A 16,743-nucleotide genomic window follows, 5' to 3' on the forward strand; every position below is an offset into this window, starting at 1 on the left:
GGGCAGATATGCGAAATGTAGACGTATATGTATGCATGCGCTGTAAGACACGGACCCCAGATGTCAGCTGTGCATCCCGTAGACGTGGTTAGGTGGGCTCCCAGCCTTCAGGTTAATGTGGCCAGGGCCGTCCCGTGACTGCGTGTAAAATATTCCGTATCCGCTAACAAGGACTTGCATGCTCTGCAGATACAGCGGCTTCCAGCTCTGCGTCTGTACTGTGCCATCCGTGCTCTGAACGGCTGCCGCTCCCGAACGGGCTCTTGGCGTGTTCTGCCGCTCCCGGACGGGCTCTTGGCGTGTTCTGCCGCTCCCGGCTCTGGCGTTGCATCCTATGCACTCTTTGAACAGGCCAGTTCTCTCTGCATTTCTATTGCGTGTTCTGCCTGCAGGGGGCAGCACTGGGGGCCAAACGGTGCAATTTTTTATTCCAATAAATAACATCGTATTTATTTACGGTGTGCCGAGTGACTGTAACCTGTGGCGGTAACCGGGGGGGGGGGGGGGGCGGCGGCGTGGATGGGTCGTGTGGCTGTCCGTCCGTCCGTCCGTCCGCGGCCAAAACCACGAGAGCTGCAACAATACACAGAAATCTTTAAAACCACCAAAAAATGGACAAAACTTTAGGATTCCTGCCTGATCTGACCGGAGCCACGTGCCTCCCCCGCCACCAGCCCCACCAAAAAGCTGATACCGGGGGCCGCGTTCACATGTTACACACTAATATGAATCCTAATACCGGGGGCCGCGTTCACATGTTACACACTAATATGAATCCTGATACCGGGGGCCGCGTTCACATGTTACACACTAATATGAATCCTAATACCGGGGGCCGCGTTCACATGTTACACACTAATATGAATCCTGATACCGGGGGCCGCGTTCACATGTTACACACTAATATGAATCCTGATACCGGGGGCTGCGTTCACATGTTACACACTAATATGAATCCTGATACCGGGGGCTGCGTTCACATGTTACACACTAATATGAATCCTGATACCGGGGGCTGCGTTCACATGTTACACACTGATATGAATCTTGATACGGGGGGCCACATTAACGTGTTACATACTAATGTGAATCTTGATAGCGGGGACCACATGTTACATACTAATAAGAAGCCTGATACGGGGGGCCGTGTTCACGTGTTACACGCCAATATAACACCTGATACTGGGGGCCGTGTTCAGTGTTACACGCCAATATAACACCTGATACCGGGGGCCGTGTTCAGTGTTACACGCCAATATAACACCTGATACCGGGGGCCGTGTTCACGTGTTACATGCTAATATATCACCTGATAGTGGGGGCCATGTTAACGTGTTCCATGCTAATATATAACCTGATACCGGGGGAGCCATGTTCATTGTGGGAACGCCCTATGGGGGGACTGGGACGTCCTCAGCACACAATGTATGGGGCGCCGGATTAGCGTGGTGTAGTTACAGGCGATCAGGACAGCAGGGTAATTACCCCACTGCCTACCGCAGATACCCCACTCTTCCTGATACCCTCACCACTGTTAATGAGTTTTGCCCCACGCAGGGTGTGCTTTGAGGCTTTATTACTGGCCACGTGGCCAGCCTCAGCATCAGATCCGAATAAAACTACAGTTCCCAGCAGCCTCCGCGCGTAGGCCCCGCCCCGTCAGCCAATAGGCCGGCGGCAGGACAGTGACGGACAGCAGTCTCCGGTGAGTGCCGACGTGTGTGCTGCTGATGGCCGGTCCGGGCTGGGGGGTCGCCGCTCGGTTGCTGCTGTGCACGGTGGGCATCGTTCTGTCGGTGTACGCTTACCATGTGGAGACCTCTAAGGAGAGGGACGCCGGCTACACGGCGCTGTGCGACATCAACCCCTCCATCAGCTGCTCCAAGGTCTTCACATCCAGGTGAGCCGGCTGAGCACGGGTTAAAGGGGGTGCTGGCAACGAACGGGTTAACGAGAAATCTTTAATTCTAAGGAGACGGAATCTAACACTAGAGGGTCAGAGATGGGATGGAAGGAAGTTTTACTTTACTGAGAGGGTGGTAGATAAATTGAACAGCCTCCCAGCAGAAGTGGTAGAGGGTAATACAGTGTGGGTATTAAACATGGCTCCTGAATCTAAGACGAGACCAACGGCCAATAAAGGTTCTTTAGAGGCTAGATGAGGGCTGCTGGGGGCCGATCTGCCGGTGGGTTCTGGGACCCTGCGCTGCACCCAAACCACATTCTGTGGGTCTCCTCTGCCAAGCACAGCATGGTGTGTGGGGTTGCCCCGTTACATCCTGGGGAGGCCCCCTGTTGCCCCCCAATACCCCTGAATAACCCCCCACAATAACTGCCGGTGCGTTCCCTGTGTTTGCAGTGAGTTGCTGGTCAGTGGTTGCTTGGTTACTGGGGTCATTCATGGGGGGGGTCATAGATTGGAGAGTTGGCAGAGTCTGATTGGCTAGTTGTTGGGATAGGGGCTGTGCATGGGGGGGGGTGTTAGAAACTGGTTGTGGCCCCCGGGGTAACGCCAGATATTGCTGTTCAGTTAATGTCATTCAGCTGCCGGGAACCTCCTGTCTCTCTTGAGGGGGGGCAGAAGCTGAGGGTGCTGTGCGCCCCCCGGGGCATCTGCTGGCTTCAGTTAATATTGTTTGCTCTGGAGGGTTTCCCACCGCACTTTGCCCCCCCCCTTCCCTGCATCGATTGGACGCCTCTGCTTTGTTTCAGGTGGGGCCGCGGCTTTGGATTGGTGGAGAAGCTCCTGGGACCCCAGAGTTTGATGAATCAGCCAAACAGCGTGTTTGGGATCCTGTTTTATGTCCTGCAGATCGTGTTGGGTAAGAAGCCAGGGGCCCCAATAAGACATTAAAAGCCCCGGGGCTTATAGAGTGTCCGTGGGCTGACTGCGCGTGGATCGGGTGAGAGCGTCCCATAGAGTGTCCGTGGGATGACTGCGCGTGGATCGGGTGAGAGCGTCCCATAGTGTCCGTGCGCTGACTGCACTTGGATCGGGTGAGAGCGTCCCATAGAGTGTCCGTGGGATGACTGCGCGTGTATCAGGTGAGAGCGTCCCATAGAGTGTCTGCGCTGACTGCGCGTGTATCGGGTGAGAGCGTCCCATAGAGTGTCCGTGGGCTGACTGCGCGTGGGTCGGGTGAGAGCGTCCCATAGAGTGTCTGTGCGCTGACTGCGCGTGTATCGGGTGAGAGCGTCCCATAGAGTGTCCGTGGGCTGGCTGCGCGTGGGTCGGGTGAGAGCGTCCCATAGAGTGTCCGTGGGCTGGCTGTGCATGTATCGGGTGAGAGCGTCCCATAGAGTGTCCGTGGGATGACTGCGCGTGTATCGGGTAAGAGCGTCCCATAGAGTGTCCGTGGGCTGACTGCGCGTGGATCGGGTGAGAGCGTCTCATAGAGTGTCCGTGGGCTGACTGCGCGTGGGTCGGGTGAGAGCGTCCCATAGAGTGTCTGTGCGCTGACTGCGCGTGTATCGGGTGAGAGCGTCCCATAGAGTGTCCGTGGGCTGGCTGCGCGTGGGTCGGGTGAGAGCGTCCCATAGAGTGTCCGTGGGCTGGCTGTGCATGTATCGGGTGAGAGCGTTCCATAGAGTGTCCGTGGGATGACTGCGCGTGTATCGGGTGAGAGCGTTCCATAGAGTGTCCGTGGGCTGACTGCGCGTGGATCGGGTGAGAGCGTCCCATAGAGTGTCCGTAGGCTGGCTGAGCGTGGATTGGGTGAGAGCGTCCCATAGAGTGTCTGTGCGCTGACTGCGCGTGTATCGGGTGAGAGCGTCCCATAGAGTGTCCGTGGGCTGACTGCGCGTGGGTCGGGTGAGAGCGTCCCATAGAGTGTCTGTGCGCTGACTGCGCGTGTATCGGGTGAGAGCGTCCCATAGAGTGTCCGTGGGCTGGCTGCGCGTGGGTCGGGTGAGAGCGTCCCATAGAGTGTCCGTGGGCTGGCTGTGCATGTATCGGGTGAGAGCGTTCCATAGAGTGTCCGTGGGATGACTGCGCGTGTATCGGGTGAGAGCGTTCCATAGAGTGTCCGTGGGCTGACTGCGCGTGTATCGGGTGAGAGCGTCCCATAGAGTGTCCGTGGGATGACTGCGCGTGTATCGGGTGAGAGCGTTCCATAGAGTGTCCGTGGGCTGACTGCGCGTGGATCGGGTGAGAGCGTCCCATAGAGTGTCCGTGGGATGACTGCGCGTGGATCGGGTGAGAGCGTCCCATAGAGTGTCTGTGGGATGACTGCGCGTGGATCGGGTGAGAGCGTCCCATAGAGTGTCCGTGGGATGACTGCGCGTGGATCGGGTGAGAGCGTCCCATAGAGTGTCTGTGGGATGACTGCGCATGGATCGGGTGAGAGCATCCCATAGTGTCCGTGCGCTGACTGCACTTGGATCGGGTGAGAGCGTCCCATAGAGTGTCCGTGGGCTGACTGCGCGTGTATCGGGTGAGAGCGTCCCATAGAGTGTCCGTGGGCTGACTGCGCGTGTATCGGGTGAGAGCGTCCCATAGAGTGTCTGTGCGCTGACTGCTCGTGTATCGGGTGAGAGCGTCTCATAGAGTGTCCGTGGGCTGGCTGAGCGTGGATCGAGTGAGAGCGTCCCATAGAGTGTCCGTGGGATGACTGCGCGTGTATCGGGTGAGAGCGTCCCATAGAGTGTCCGTGGGCTGGCTGAGCGTGGATCGGGTGAGAGCGTCCCATAGAGTGTCCGTGGGATGACTGCGCGTGTATCGGGTGAGAGCGTCCCATAGAGTGTCCGTGCGCTGACTGCACTTGGATCGGGTGAGAGCGTCCCATAGAGTGTCCGTACGTGGACAGCGCGTGTATCGGGTGAGAGCGTCTCAGAGTGTCCGTGGGCTGACTGCGCGTGGGTCGGGTGAGAGCTTCCGTGCGCAGCTGGGAGACTCCCGACCCCCATAGAGCGCTGAGCGGGGGGTACTTTGGGCACCAGCGGAAGCCCTTCCTGTTTCCTGGCATCGGCCGGAGTGCATGCTGGGAGATGTGGCCGCCGGTGATGCGCGCAGCTCTCTAATCTCTCTCTTTCCGTTAGGATTCTCGGCGTCGGTGGCCGCGGCCGTCACGCTGCTGGTGACCTCGTTGGTGTCCATCGCCGGCTCCCTCTATCTCGCCTACATCCTGTTCTACGTGTTGGAGGATTTCTGCGTGATCTGCGTCACCACGTATGTCCTGAACGCCGCTCTCCTCCTGCTCAACGGCAAGCGCCTCGCCGGCCTCGGACCGAGGCCCAAAAGCAAGCGCAAGAGGAATTAGGCGTCGGGCGGGGGCCCTGTTCTCTCGGCACGGATTGGTTAATAATGGCGTCCCGCGGCGCCTCATTGGCTCTCAGCAGAAACGGGAAATCCGGGAATCTTCTTTTATTTTAAATATTTTTTTACTTTTGGGGTCATTTCGAAGGAAACGAGCGGCTTTTAGAATTATTTAATGATCTGCCGCGGTCTCTTTACGGGACGGGAGATGCAGAGTACGTCTCGGTACCCAGCCGGCCCCCGGGGGCCTCTCTCTGCTTTTGGTTGATGCTGCTTTCTGGGTTATTCCATTTTTATGATGTTTTTCTGAAAATGTCTCTTTTGATAAGTTTATTAAAATCGCCTTTTCCACGAAGTCTCGGCGAGCGTCTCTGTGTTTTACTTCTGATTCCAACAGCAAAGATCCCCCCCCATTCACATAAAAGCCTTCCGGCCCCCGTGCACGATGTACAGCGAGGGGCATTTGTGCCCCTTTACAGATCTTTGGTGGAACCTCACCTAGAGTAGTGGGTACAGTGCTGGAGATCCCATCCCCTTCCCCAGAGCGGGGAACGGTTCACGGAATAAAAACAATCAGGAGAGAAGGAGGGGTCTCAATACGTCCGGGTGGTGGGAGGGAAACGAGACGGGGAGGAGAAGAAAAAGGGGGAGAGAGAAGAAAAATGAAGGGTGGGAGAGAGATATTTAAATACATAAAGGGGTTTAACAAAGGACAGGAGAAAAGTTACAACAAGAGACCGGAGTCTAACACGAGAGGATCGGAGGCAGAGATGGAACGGAAGGAAGATTTACTTTACTGAGAGGGGGGTAGATAAGTGGAACAGCCTGCCAGTAGAGGTGGTAGAGGGTAATGCAGTGAGGGTATTAAACATGCATGGGATAGACATACAGCTCCTGAATCTAAGACGGGACCAACCACTGATTAAGGTTTGAGTCGTTACAGACGGGGGCCGATCGGCCAGCAGGTTGTGGGTTTCAGTTATAAGAATCGGTGAGAATCCAGCCGCTGAAGTTCATTTTATTGACACCGCGGCGCCTCGGTTTCTATAAACGCTGAGAAACGGGACGGTGCGGCTCCACTAATGGGTTAAAAAGCGAGCGCTTGGCCCCCGCCGGCCGGCTGCGGATTCTTTTACTTTTAGTTTCTTTTTGAGTTGCTTCAGTAATCGTTTTTAGAGGCTGGGCCGGGTCTGTCCTAACATTCACGGTTACCGCGGGGCTACGGAGCGGGGCTACGGAGCGGGGCTACGGAGCGGGGTGTTGTGGAAGAATCAACGTGAAACAGTTGGTCCAAATTGAGTGAGAATTAGTTTATTAAAAGGGCTTACAGCGGAGTGATATACAAATAGACATGCACTTAGTGTAACCCGTGAGCGCGCTCCTCATCAAGATAATGAGGGACTTATTATAGTCTAAATGACGTCAACACCCATCACACATAGTGACGCAAGTCTTCTTTTATCTCATGGACCAGTAGTCTGGGTGTAGTAGGTCTTCTTATCTTGTGTTCTTGTAGTTTGGGCGCAGTTCTCTCTGTACTTTGCAAAAATTATCTTATTGTTCAGCAAAAAGTTTTATAGTATGTAAGCGAAATGCTGGAATTGTTTAATTTCTTTAACAGGGGCTACGGAGCGGGGCTACAGAGCGGAGCACGCTAACGGGTGACGGGACTTTACGACACGGGTGAGAACTTCAGGAAATCTCCGCTTTAACCCTTCACGTCTTCTCTGCACTTTCAATATTCGGTTTCTCTTTTTCTTTGTCCCCCCCCCCCCCGGGCAGAGTCGCTGCCGTGTTTTCTGTATTTTTATGTCCCTCCTTCTTGTCACCCCCCCCAAAAAAAAAAAACTAGAGGCTTAGACAGAATTTAAGGAAATGTTACTTTACTGAGAGGGTGATAGATAAGTGGATCAGAGTTCCAGCAGGGGTGGTAAAGGGAAATACAGTGAGGGAACGGTTCACTGGATAAAAATGATCAGGAAAGGGATCTCGATATGTTTGGCTTGGGAGAGAGAAAAGAGACAGTGAGGGGGAAGAGAAATGGGGGAGGGGAGAGGTGAGAGAGGCTGGGACGGAGTCATAAATACATACATTACTGAGAGGGTGGTAGATAAGAGGAACAGCCTCCCAGCAGAAGTGGTAGTGGTCAGTATGTGTGTGTTAGCATTTATGTGTGCATAAGTGTGTTAGTGTGAGTATGCGTGTGTTAGCATGAACGTGTAAGCATGTGTTAGTGTGAGTATGCGTGTGTTAGCATGGACGTGTAAGCATGTGTTAGTGTGAGTATGCGTGTGTTAGCATGGACGTGTAAGCATGTGTTAGTGTGAGTATGCGTGTGTTAGCATGGACGTGTAAGCATGTGTTAGTGTGATTGTGTAAATATATGTAGCAGGGCAGAACGATGGGGCCGCCTGGCTGTACTTGTGGCCCCCGGGGCCAGAAGGTGCCAGCCCTCCCCTCCGTTCTATGTAGGTAAAGCATTAATTGATAAATCTCAGAAGGTCAGTCGTTTGGTTCTTTCCTCTGAAAGTCACACCATGTAAAATAATCACATAATCATTTTCCGTTTCCGTGGCAACAGTCAGTGCCTCCCTTTGTGTCACATGACAATTAAGTGTTCCCGGCAGAAATAGCGATAAGGCAAATTAATGGTACGTGTCTTGGAAAGGTTTGGGCGAATAATACCCCCGATGCTTTAATACCAGCTGGGGAGGAACAAGTGGACTCTGATCCTGGAGCTATTTATTTGCAGCCGAGATAAGAATGGACTCCAGCATCAGAATGAAGGCTCCTTTGTGTCTGATTGAAAACAGTCCGGAGGAGAAGCTCCGCGTGAACCCCGACGCCCTGAAGATCCTGTCCGCCATCACCCAGCCCGTGGTGGTGGTGGCAATCGTCGGCTTGTACCGCACGGGGAAGTCCTATCTCATGAACAAGTTGGCGGGCGTCCAGAATGGTGAGAGGGTCGTCTGTCGCTCTCTTTAGGGGTAGTTACCGGGATCTCTGTGAATTTGATATTTTCCGTCCGCAGGGTTTGATCTGGGTAACACCGTCCAGTCTATGACCAAAGGCATCTGGATGTGGTGCATCCCGCACCCCATTAAAAAAGACCACACGCTGGTTCTGCTGGACACGGAAGGTCTTGGAGATGTGGAGAAGGTGAGTCGGGGGGCCTCTAGGACAGTGATTGTTGCCTCGACTCCCCAAAACCCCTTGTGGAATTTTTAATTCTTCTGAAGCTCTTGTGAGTAACTGTCTGGAACAGACCACCTCAGAGTCCTGCACCGGTCATTAGACCTAGCTAGTAACAGGCAGAGGATGAATGGTTTTTTTTAAATATTATCTTGTAGGGCGACTCAAAGAATGATATCCAGATCTTCAGCCTGGCCGTACTCCTCAGCAGCACCTTGGTCTATAACAGCCTCGGGACCATTAACCAGGACGCTATAGATAAGCTGCAGTATCCTTTGACCCATCGAGCAGTTTGTAATAAAAACTTTAAAAAAAAAAGTAATTAACCACAAAGCTAGAAGGGGTTAATCCAGTGAGAGAATCTAAGCCTCTAGATAGTAGGAAGACTCCATAGGACTCACGGCTCTTATCTGCCGGCACTTTCTAGGTTTCTGTGGCCAAGTTTCTTGGAGCCCCAGGAGATCCCTCAGCACTTTATATATTGGAATTTTTGATCTAGAATGAAAGGATTTTCCGTGAGTCATTAGAATTCTTATAAAAACAAAAAATGTGCGTTGTAAAAAGAAAAGTCAACCAAGTTCCACCGCATCTGTTGGTCCAGAAAACCCCAATTTCCAAACGTGGAATCGGTTTCCAATCATTCAGCTCAGCAGTCCCTGTCTCGTTTCCTTAGTCTTCATCCCCAGATTTGTTAAGCAAATTACCGAATTAATCAAAGTGAAGTCCGAAGAGAACGACGACGAGGAGGCCGAGTTATCCAGACACTTTCCCACCTTTATCTGGGCCGTGAGGGACTTTAGCTTGAAGCTGGAATTAGAAGGAAAAGCCATCACCGAGGACGAGTACCTGGAGAACGCCCTAAAACCGAAGTACCGTAAGTCAGATACAGGCCCGCGTGTCACGAGCCCCCACTGTATTAGCCAAGGGGACCTGTTGAAGCTCAGACATGTTTTACCCAAGTGGCCTCCAGGACCATCCATCTTACAGCCAGGGATCCATGCGACGGGGCCACAAGCTCCACTGACAATAACCTTTCTAGAATTAGAAATAAATTTAGCTCAATTAAACTATTATGAAACAATTAACGTGATTAACAGTTGAGGGACGTGGAGCTGCCCCGCACAAAATACGCTAGAGGTTCCTTCAACAGAAAATCCCAAATGCTGAACAATAAAATGAAATATTATTAATCAGATCTGGTTTTTTTTTCTTCTTCTCACAAAAGCTGAAAAGACCCTTAAGATTCAAGCCATGAATCTGCCCAAGAATTGCCTGCGCATGTATTTCAGAACTCGGAAGTGCTTTACTTTTGAACGCCCTTCGGCCGAGGTCTCTGTCCTCCAGAACATGGAGACCGTGACGGACGAGCAGCTGAACCCTCGCTTTGTGCGTCAGTCTGAGGAGTTCTGTAGATATATATATAATTGGGCTGAAGTGAAATATTTGGATGAAATCCACCCAATCACAGGAAAATGTAAGTGTCGAACGTCGCACGAAGCCGCCAATATCAAACCTCTTTCCACCTCTTACAAATAGTAGAGGGCGTAGGGGTCGTCCTTTCTAGTGCCCAAATCATTTATTGTGTTATGTCCCAACATTCTTAGTGGTCATTGTGGATGGGATTGGAATGTTGTATCCAAATGTAATTCATAAAACGACGAATGTTCATGGAGGGGTGGGGGTGGGGGTGGTTTATCCATCGGTATGGAGACTAAATCGTTTCATTTTTAGATCTGGGTTCGTTGGCGAAAACCTACACGGAAACCATAAATTCTTCAAACATGGCGTGCATGGAGAACGCGGTGATGAGCGTGTCCGAGATAGAAAACAAGGCAGCCGTGAAGGAAGCCGCGCAGCACTACGAGGAGAAGATAAAGGAGAGAGTGGACTTTCCAACCGAGACCATGGAGAAGTTTATGGAGCTGAGTGGGCAATGCGAGAAGGAAGCTCTGCAGATGTTTATGAAGAAGTCCTTCAAGGACAAGGACCAACTGTTTCAGAAAGAACTCGCAGTGAGTTTCGGATATTATCCAAACTAGGAGTGGTTATATAGGTTATTTTTTTCTGTAAATGTTTTGTGCGTTTTTCCCACCAGGAGATTCTACAAGAGAAGAAAAAGGAATTTCTGAAGACGAACGAGGCCGAGTCTCGTAACCGCTGCGAGGCTCTGATTAAGAAGCTCACAGGAGACTTCGAGAAAGCTTTGGAACAAGGAACGTACACGGTGCCCGGGGGCCACCAGAGATTCGCCGATGAAATGAAACGAATTGAAGACGAGTACAACAAAGAGCCAAACAAAGGCGTCCAGGTGAAGTGATTCGGCAGAGAGAGGGTTATGTGGGTTCAAAGAGGTATTAGTGTTGGAATATCAGAAGATTTCAGTAAAAAAAAAACAAAAACCACCCAAACTGGAGGCCTCTGTCCCACTAGTTTTAGGTTATGGACTCTTCTTCTAACGTTTCTCCTCCTTGGGATAAGTAACCCTCATGATGCCTGTTGTAGTCTTCCGCTGGTAGTCAGAGGCACTTGGTGGGTCCTCGGGTAATAAGCGTGGAATTTTAAAGTTACCGCGCTCCATAGAATACATTTATATTTTACATTTTTTTTTACAGGAAAAACAAGTTCTTCAGGAATACCTCAAATCCAAGGAAGTGATCGGAGTCACAATCCTGCAAAGTGACAACGCCTTGACGGAGAAGGAGAAAGAGCTGGAAGGTCAGCAACCCGTTCATTTCTCAAACCTCATAGAATGTCCCATCCCGAACCATTAACCTCCAGTCGACCTCGTATGAACCCAGAGCCTCTCAAACCAAAATAATACATAAATAAAGGGAATTAGCAGTTTCTGCAATAAGAAAACAATAACAAGATGACATCATCTCTGTAGATATTTTATTGACATTGTCCCCTCTTGTCCATCAGCTGAGAAAACCAAGATGAAAGCCGAGAACATGGAAAGGAAGGTGAAGGAGGAGATGGAGTCTCAGGTGAAGCAGAAGAATGAGGCCGAAATTAGGACAATACATGAGAATATGCAACAGCTGATGGAGAAGATGGAGAAGGAGAGTATGCTGAGGAAGATGCAGCTGGAACGCATCATCTCGGAGAAGAGCAGGGTAAGCATAACACTTAGACCCATTACTTGTAGCTCCACCAGGTACCCGGGATGGCACGGGGGCGATGACGACCTGGGGAAGTGTAACTGTAGCCATATTAAGGGGTAAATACAAGAGCTAAGGTGTAGGAGTAGGACGGGGGACTGGGAAGTGAATATGGTGACTACTGGCAGCTCGTCCCATCCCACCAAAGTTCCCCGTATCCCACCCAACAGCACTGATTGATTCTCCCCGCGCAGGAACAGAATCAGTACATGAATCAGAGCCTGACCAGACACGCCGACATGTACCAAGCTCAGATCGACGATCTGCTGGAAGAGAAGAGCAAAGTGCAGGGCCCGTCCTGGTACACCCCCATCGTGGACACCCTGAAGAGAGTGGCCGCAGAAATTATCCCGGGGGCCCTGCAGGTCGGTGGAGAATTTCTCTCCCAAATGGTGAGTGGTTATTCCGAAAAACTGAGCAAAACAAACGTGAAAGAAACCTCCAAGGAAAAGTGAAAATGATCCGTCAGCGCCGGTCCCCTTAAGACCCCCGAGAACACGGATCCCAGCCTGCGCATGTACTAAGCGTGAGTCACAGAATGAGCAACCGGCTGATCGTCTTACCCGACCCCAGCGAGCAAACCGGGGAAACTGACATTTGTAACTTACAATAAATAAAAGGAAGCCCTTGGGGTTTGGTTGTTTTACTTCATGCTAAAAGACTGACAAAAATACAGAGGGAGAGAAAAGCGAGAGAGGACATAGATGGGGGAAAGAAGGGAGAGAGGGAACCGGAGAGAGACGGGAGAGAGGAGATGGGGAATAGAAGACAGAAGAGATTGGAAAGAGACAGAAAGAGTCAAAGAGCCTTCTAGGAATCAAGGGGGTTAATCAATGGAGCCATTAATGCCCTAGTCAGCCAATTGCCCCTTAAATAGTTTCTGTCTCCGAGTCATATCCTCACAAAATCATCATGGGGCAAAAGACTCCAGTCCTGATCTCCAGCCGGGTAACAAGAAGTAGATGGCCCTGTTTCTTCTAGGCCCAGATTTGGGGGACATCTGGGGGTACGTGGAATGGTCATCGGCCTGGGGCACAGAGCATCACATTATTGTACCCCATGGAAGGGTATTTATTGTAGGACAGACTGACATTCCGATATTACTACTTGACACGCTTATAATGTCATGAGGTCCCTTTAAATCCCCTGCATTCAATAAACACATACATGTGGCCAGACACACGCGATGGGGGGGGGCTTGGGAAGGTGTAGCACCCATTCTTCCACCTCCTCTGCATCCTATGTGCATAGCACAGTGTTCACTGACACGCGTGTAGCATGTTTAGAACACTGGCACAGGCCGTGTGAAATTCTAGCGCCGGGTGATCGGGACAAGATGTGGACCAACTTGAGACCAACGCAGTAACTCACACAACAGCTGGAAGAAGAGTGGATACAGGGAACTGGCTCCCATCACAGCTCCAGGTCTCCTACCGTTAAGCTACCCGCCGTATCTCATATTTTGGCCGTTTTGGGCGATTTCAGGCATCACCAGGTCCTGCTCCGGCTCTCCGGATCCTGTAACTCCCGACCCCGTTACTGAAATTCCCCAACCGCGCAGATTCCGTCTGGATTGGAAACGCGCTCCGGACCCCCGGGGACTTAATTAACTGGTAACGACATCGCCGACAAGACAAGCTTTGAGGAGATTTTGCGAAAAACAGACACCAGAGAAATAATTTTTTCGGTGCATTTAGTTTATTGAAGGATATCGGTATTTTGAAGAATTTTATAGTTTCCATTGGCATAAGTGGGCCCCTCGTAAAGTGACAGGGATATTTGGGCCCCAAGAAAAAATGATATATATATTTAGGTGATAAAATATGTCCTTTTACTCAAAGCAGAGAAATAAACGCATCGCTTACTAAGGGTAGGACCCCCCTTTACCCCACACTATAAATTATAAATAAGGGCAGAATGGCGAGCTGGTGACCCCTTTATGGGCTCGAGAAGCTGTGAAGGTACCGGCCTAATGGCTAATTAGCAGGGTACTTGCGCCTGAGACCTCCTGTTAGGTATTTCAGTCCGTCGCAGCCGCATAGTCCTGGCAGAGGGGTCCGGACAGGTGAGGCGCGCATGTCACGCTCACCTTGTAATTGAGATGGCCATGTTGTAAATAGCAGACATGAGCTGCTTCTCCACTGGTCAGGGGTTTATTGCATTTCCCAAGGAGGTCATCATCATATTTATTATCTTCATCCCAAACTTCTACCCTGAGGTTGCTAAGGGCATTGATCTCCACCGTGCCCATGTCAAAGCGGAGGTTCCAGGTGGGATTGTCGTTGTTCCATACGGTTGGCGCGATAACTTCTGCTCTACCAAAAGCGATCTTCACGTAAGTGTCCGTCTTACTCGTGTAGTCACCCCAAAGACCTTTGGCTTGTTGCACAGTCACCACCAGCTTGGCCAGTCCTTTCTTGGTCGGGCAGCAGTTGGAATTCGTATTTTGACTTTCCAGACAAAAACAAGAACACTTGGCCCCGTGACTGGGGTAGGTAGCCCCGGGGCAGGAACAGTTCATCCTTAGAGCATTGGCCATGATGTACTCACTAATGGCCTTTCTCAGGTTCTCTTTTTTGGGACCTTTAAAGCGAACCAGATTGTGGACTGACTCCACGGAGTAGGCTACGATATCTGGGTGCGACTTTAGACTCTCCATCCAGGCCTCAAATATGGCAGCACTTCCTTCGTTTTTACCATCTGAAGAAAGTAGGTCGAAGGTGACTTTGCCACCAGATACCTGGGAAGAAAAACATTTATTTTTATTATTATTATTAATAAATGGCACCAGTCAGCCTCGGGGTCACATAAGACTTTATATGTATCAAGTGCTGAAACCCGGTGTTATTATTCTTACTAAATTTTTAATTTTACAAAATTCCCCCATTTCCCATTATCCCTCGGTGCAGACAGCTAGGGCCACCATCAAATATCTTGGGTCCCAGTATAGGCTTAATGCCCGGGCTCCCATGCGTTCCTTCTGCTCCCATCCATGTCCCATAGATTACTCCATCACCCCGCATTGAGATCCTCCCGTATGCCACACCATATGAACAGGAGCGAGCCTCGAGAACCAAAACACCACACTCAGCTGATTCTTTCTGGCAATGCTAATGAAGTCATGTTTATGCTAATTACATCCTTTCCTCATAAACCTCAAATAGTCCGGGGGTCTCTCTGAGTCACTGAGACCGAGACATTTTATTGAACCACAAGGCTGTATGACAAAGACTTACTGTGGACCAAGATAGCAGACCAGTGATGGTGATGCTAAAATGTGTAGTTAACCGGTCTCCAGATAATGAGCTTGTCACCAGAATACATTCTAATAAATGCCACGTAAACAGGCGATGGTTGTTTAAAAGGTTTGGACCATTTCTGGAATTTATAAATCCAGCACACGGTTTTGTTTCTGAGTGGCGCAGAGCAGAGGGTGCTGGAGGTCCGCGTTGGCGCCTCTGTGTGCTGGGTTATATAGATGTGGCTCACCTGCCATGTTCTCTCATTGAAGGTTTGGTGAAAACTGTCTCCTTGGGTTGCTTTCTCACTCAGCTCCTTGCAAGCCTTGTACATGGAGTTGGCGGCCCCCTTCCCGGTGACAGTTACTGAAGACTCCATGTTAAGACAATCCTTCACCTCGTCCACCGACACCCCGCTGATGGCCATTCGGCAGGTCTTGACAGCGGTGATGTCTACCACCTCTCCCCCGACTTCGGCCTGGTTGATATAATGGGTGCCATAGGTTCTAATGAATTGTTGATACTCCGATTTGGTGTTTGTGTCATAGGAATTCGGCAGAGCCATCAGAGCCTCCTTAAAATGCTTACTCAGGGGAGGTTTGTGTCTGAGGCGGAAGCTGATAGTGTAAAGAAATCACGTTAGAAAACATATTCTGTATTTCTGGAATGATCCACATATATGGACCAAAGAGATCAAGTCAAATCCTAAAAGATTCCAAGTTAATGCTCGAGCACCCTTAACATGCACCAAAAACTCCTCTCTATTCACACCACGTTTCTTTACCTTTCCTGAGCTTCAAGTGACCCAAAATATTATGGGGATTAGTAAATACGGGAGAAACAGGTCCATAAGAGATACAGACGGTGAAAGATGGAGGTGCTGGTCCCCAGGCTGTCGACCGCTTTGTCCCTCAAAATTCACCTTAAGCAAGCTAAAGATTCTCCTTGTTATCACGAGGCGCCAACATTGGGGCGTTGTGTATAAAGAAGCCCTGTGGCGTTCCTTCTAAATTCACCCGAGAGCTCGTAGAAAGCGGCCCTCCACACGACTGCCTTCTGCTCTTTCTTACCTGTAATAGGTGCAGCGGAGTCGCTGCTTGACAAAGCTGTACCGATCAGAGCTGGTCTTTTGCTGAGTGAACTGGTTTAGCTGGGATTGAGACCCTGCGAGAACCAGTTTGGCATTGGCTTTTAAGTGCTCCAGTTCCAAGCCTGCCTGCCACTCGTTCTTCAAGGACGAGGCCAGTTCCTCAGCCAGAGAAACCGTAGAGCGGGAGACCTCGCTGATGATATTCCGCGAGCAGGTATATTGTGGCTTCCAGTCCACGAGAGACTGTGGCAACTTTTGCCGAGCCATTTTTTGGTGAGGATTCTTACATACGGTGCACGTCTTATGCTTCATGTATTCTTCAAGGTCCAGTACGGAAGCTCTGGTCTTCTTCATGGTCACGATATCCAGTCCCTCGCCCAGAAGGTTGTGGCCGGGTACAAACGGGAGCTTTCTGCACTCGGCCTCTTTCTCAGTCTGGCATGAGGAGCTCAGAGGAGGGTGCAGGGCAGTATTCGGAGACGGGGCGAAGGCAAGGATGAGGAAGATGAGCAGCATTTTTCTCAAAGGACTGGCGCAAGATGCTGGCTTGAAAGTCGGAAAGCTTGAAACATGACCAGAACGCTTTTGGAGAAGGTCAAAGATATTGAGCAGATGGCTTGGAGTAAAGAACACAGGAACTCCGGTGAGGGGCATCAGGGTCTGGGTGGTGGCCCCAAAGCTTCAGGAATGAGCGATGAGAATGGTGAGAAAGGGGTTTTACGAGGTGGAGAAGTGGTTGAGGATGAAGTGGCTCCAAATAATCTGTGAAGGGGTAGAACACATTTACTAAAGACAGGGGCAGGAGGG

General features: G+C 50.8%; 3 protein-coding genes across 3 annotated transcripts; 2 read left to right on the plus strand and 1 right to left on the minus strand.

Annotated features, from left to right (window-relative positions):
- Window positions 1-1,715: 1,715 nt before the first annotated feature.
- On the plus strand, window positions 1,716-5,258 carry LOC149285628 (vitamin K epoxide reductase complex subunit 1-like protein 1). The gene is made up of 3 exons (XM_089495036.1): window positions 1,716-1,900; window positions 2,713-2,822; window positions 5,038-5,258. The coding sequence occupies exons 1-3, from the start codon at window positions 1,731-1,733 to the stop codon at window positions 5,256-5,258; spliced, it is 501 nt and encodes a 166-aa protein (XP_089351162.1). The 5' UTR covers window positions 1,716-1,730.
- A 2,759-nt stretch (window positions 5,259-8,017) lies between these two features.
- On the plus strand, window positions 8,018-13,131 carry LOC149285629 (guanylate-binding protein 3-like). Its single transcript, XM_089495114.1, has 11 exons — window positions 8,018-8,210; window positions 8,286-8,413; window positions 8,605-8,714; window positions 9,133-9,320; window positions 9,672-9,920; window positions 10,178-10,458; window positions 10,542-10,754; window positions 11,059-11,161; window positions 11,369-11,562; window positions 11,802-11,999; window positions 13,093-13,131. The coding sequence occupies exons 1-11, from the start codon at window positions 8,018-8,020 to the stop codon at window positions 13,129-13,131; spliced, it is 1,896 nt and encodes a 631-aa protein (XP_089351240.1).
- A 496-nt stretch (window positions 13,132-13,627) lies between these two features.
- On the minus strand, window positions 13,628-16,452 carry LOC149285630 (perforin-1-like). Its single transcript, XM_089495115.1, has 3 exons — window positions 15,917-16,452; window positions 15,097-15,463; window positions 13,628-14,347 (listed from the first exon to the last, which is right to left on the minus strand). Exons 1-3 carry the CDS (start codon window positions 16,450-16,452, stop codon window positions 13,628-13,630), a joined length of 1,623 nt encoding a protein of 540 aa, XP_089351241.1.
- Window positions 16,453-16,743: the final 291 nt, after the last annotated feature.

This window comes from Sceloporus occidentalis, unplaced genomic scaffold (genome assembly GCF_023333645.1).
Source record: "Sceloporus occidentalis isolate IW3139 unplaced genomic scaffold, rSceOcc1.0.p SCAF_76, whole genome shotgun sequence".
Taxonomy (NCBI): domain Eukaryota; kingdom Metazoa; phylum Chordata; class Lepidosauria; order Squamata; family Phrynosomatidae; genus Sceloporus; species Sceloporus occidentalis.

Excerpts from the sequence above, each read along its gene's own strand:
- LOC149285629 (XM_089495114.1), top strand. The coding sequence starts at position 8,018 with ATGGACTCCAGCATCAGAATGAAGGCTCCTTTGTGTCTGATTGAAAAC. Across the intron at positions 9,921-10,177 it reads CCACCCAATCACAGGAAAAT|ATCTGGGTTCGTTGGCGAAA; the intron begins GTAAGTGTCGAA and ends TTTCATTTTTAG. Across the intron at positions 10,459-10,541 it reads TGTTTCAGAAAGAACTCGCA|GAGATTCTACAAGAGAAGAA; the intron begins GTGAGTTTCGGA and ends TTTTCCCACCAG.
- LOC149285630 (XM_089495115.1), bottom strand. The coding sequence starts at position 16,452 with ATGCTGCTCATCTTCCTCATCCTTGCCTTCGCCCCGTCTCCGAATACT. Across the intron at positions 15,464-15,916 it reads CTCCGCTGCACCTATTACAG|CTTCCGCCTCAGACACAAAC; the intron begins GTAAGAAAGAGC and ends TTACACTATCAG. Across the intron at positions 14,348-15,096 it reads TCAATGAGAGAACATGGCAG|GTATCTGGTGGCAAAGTCAC; the intron begins GTGAGCCACATC and ends TTTTCTTCCCAG.
- LOC149285628 (XM_089495036.1), top strand. The coding sequence starts at position 1,731 with ATGGCCGGTCCGGGCTGGGGGGTCGCCGCTCGGTTGCTGCTGTGCACG. Across the intron at positions 1,901-2,712 it reads TCCAAGGTCTTCACATCCAG|GTGGGGCCGCGGCTTTGGAT; the intron begins GTGAGCCGGCTG and ends GCTTTGTTTCAG. Across the intron at positions 2,823-5,037 it reads TGTCCTGCAGATCGTGTTGG|GATTCTCGGCGTCGGTGGCC; the intron begins GTAAGAAGCCAG and ends TCTTTCCGTTAG.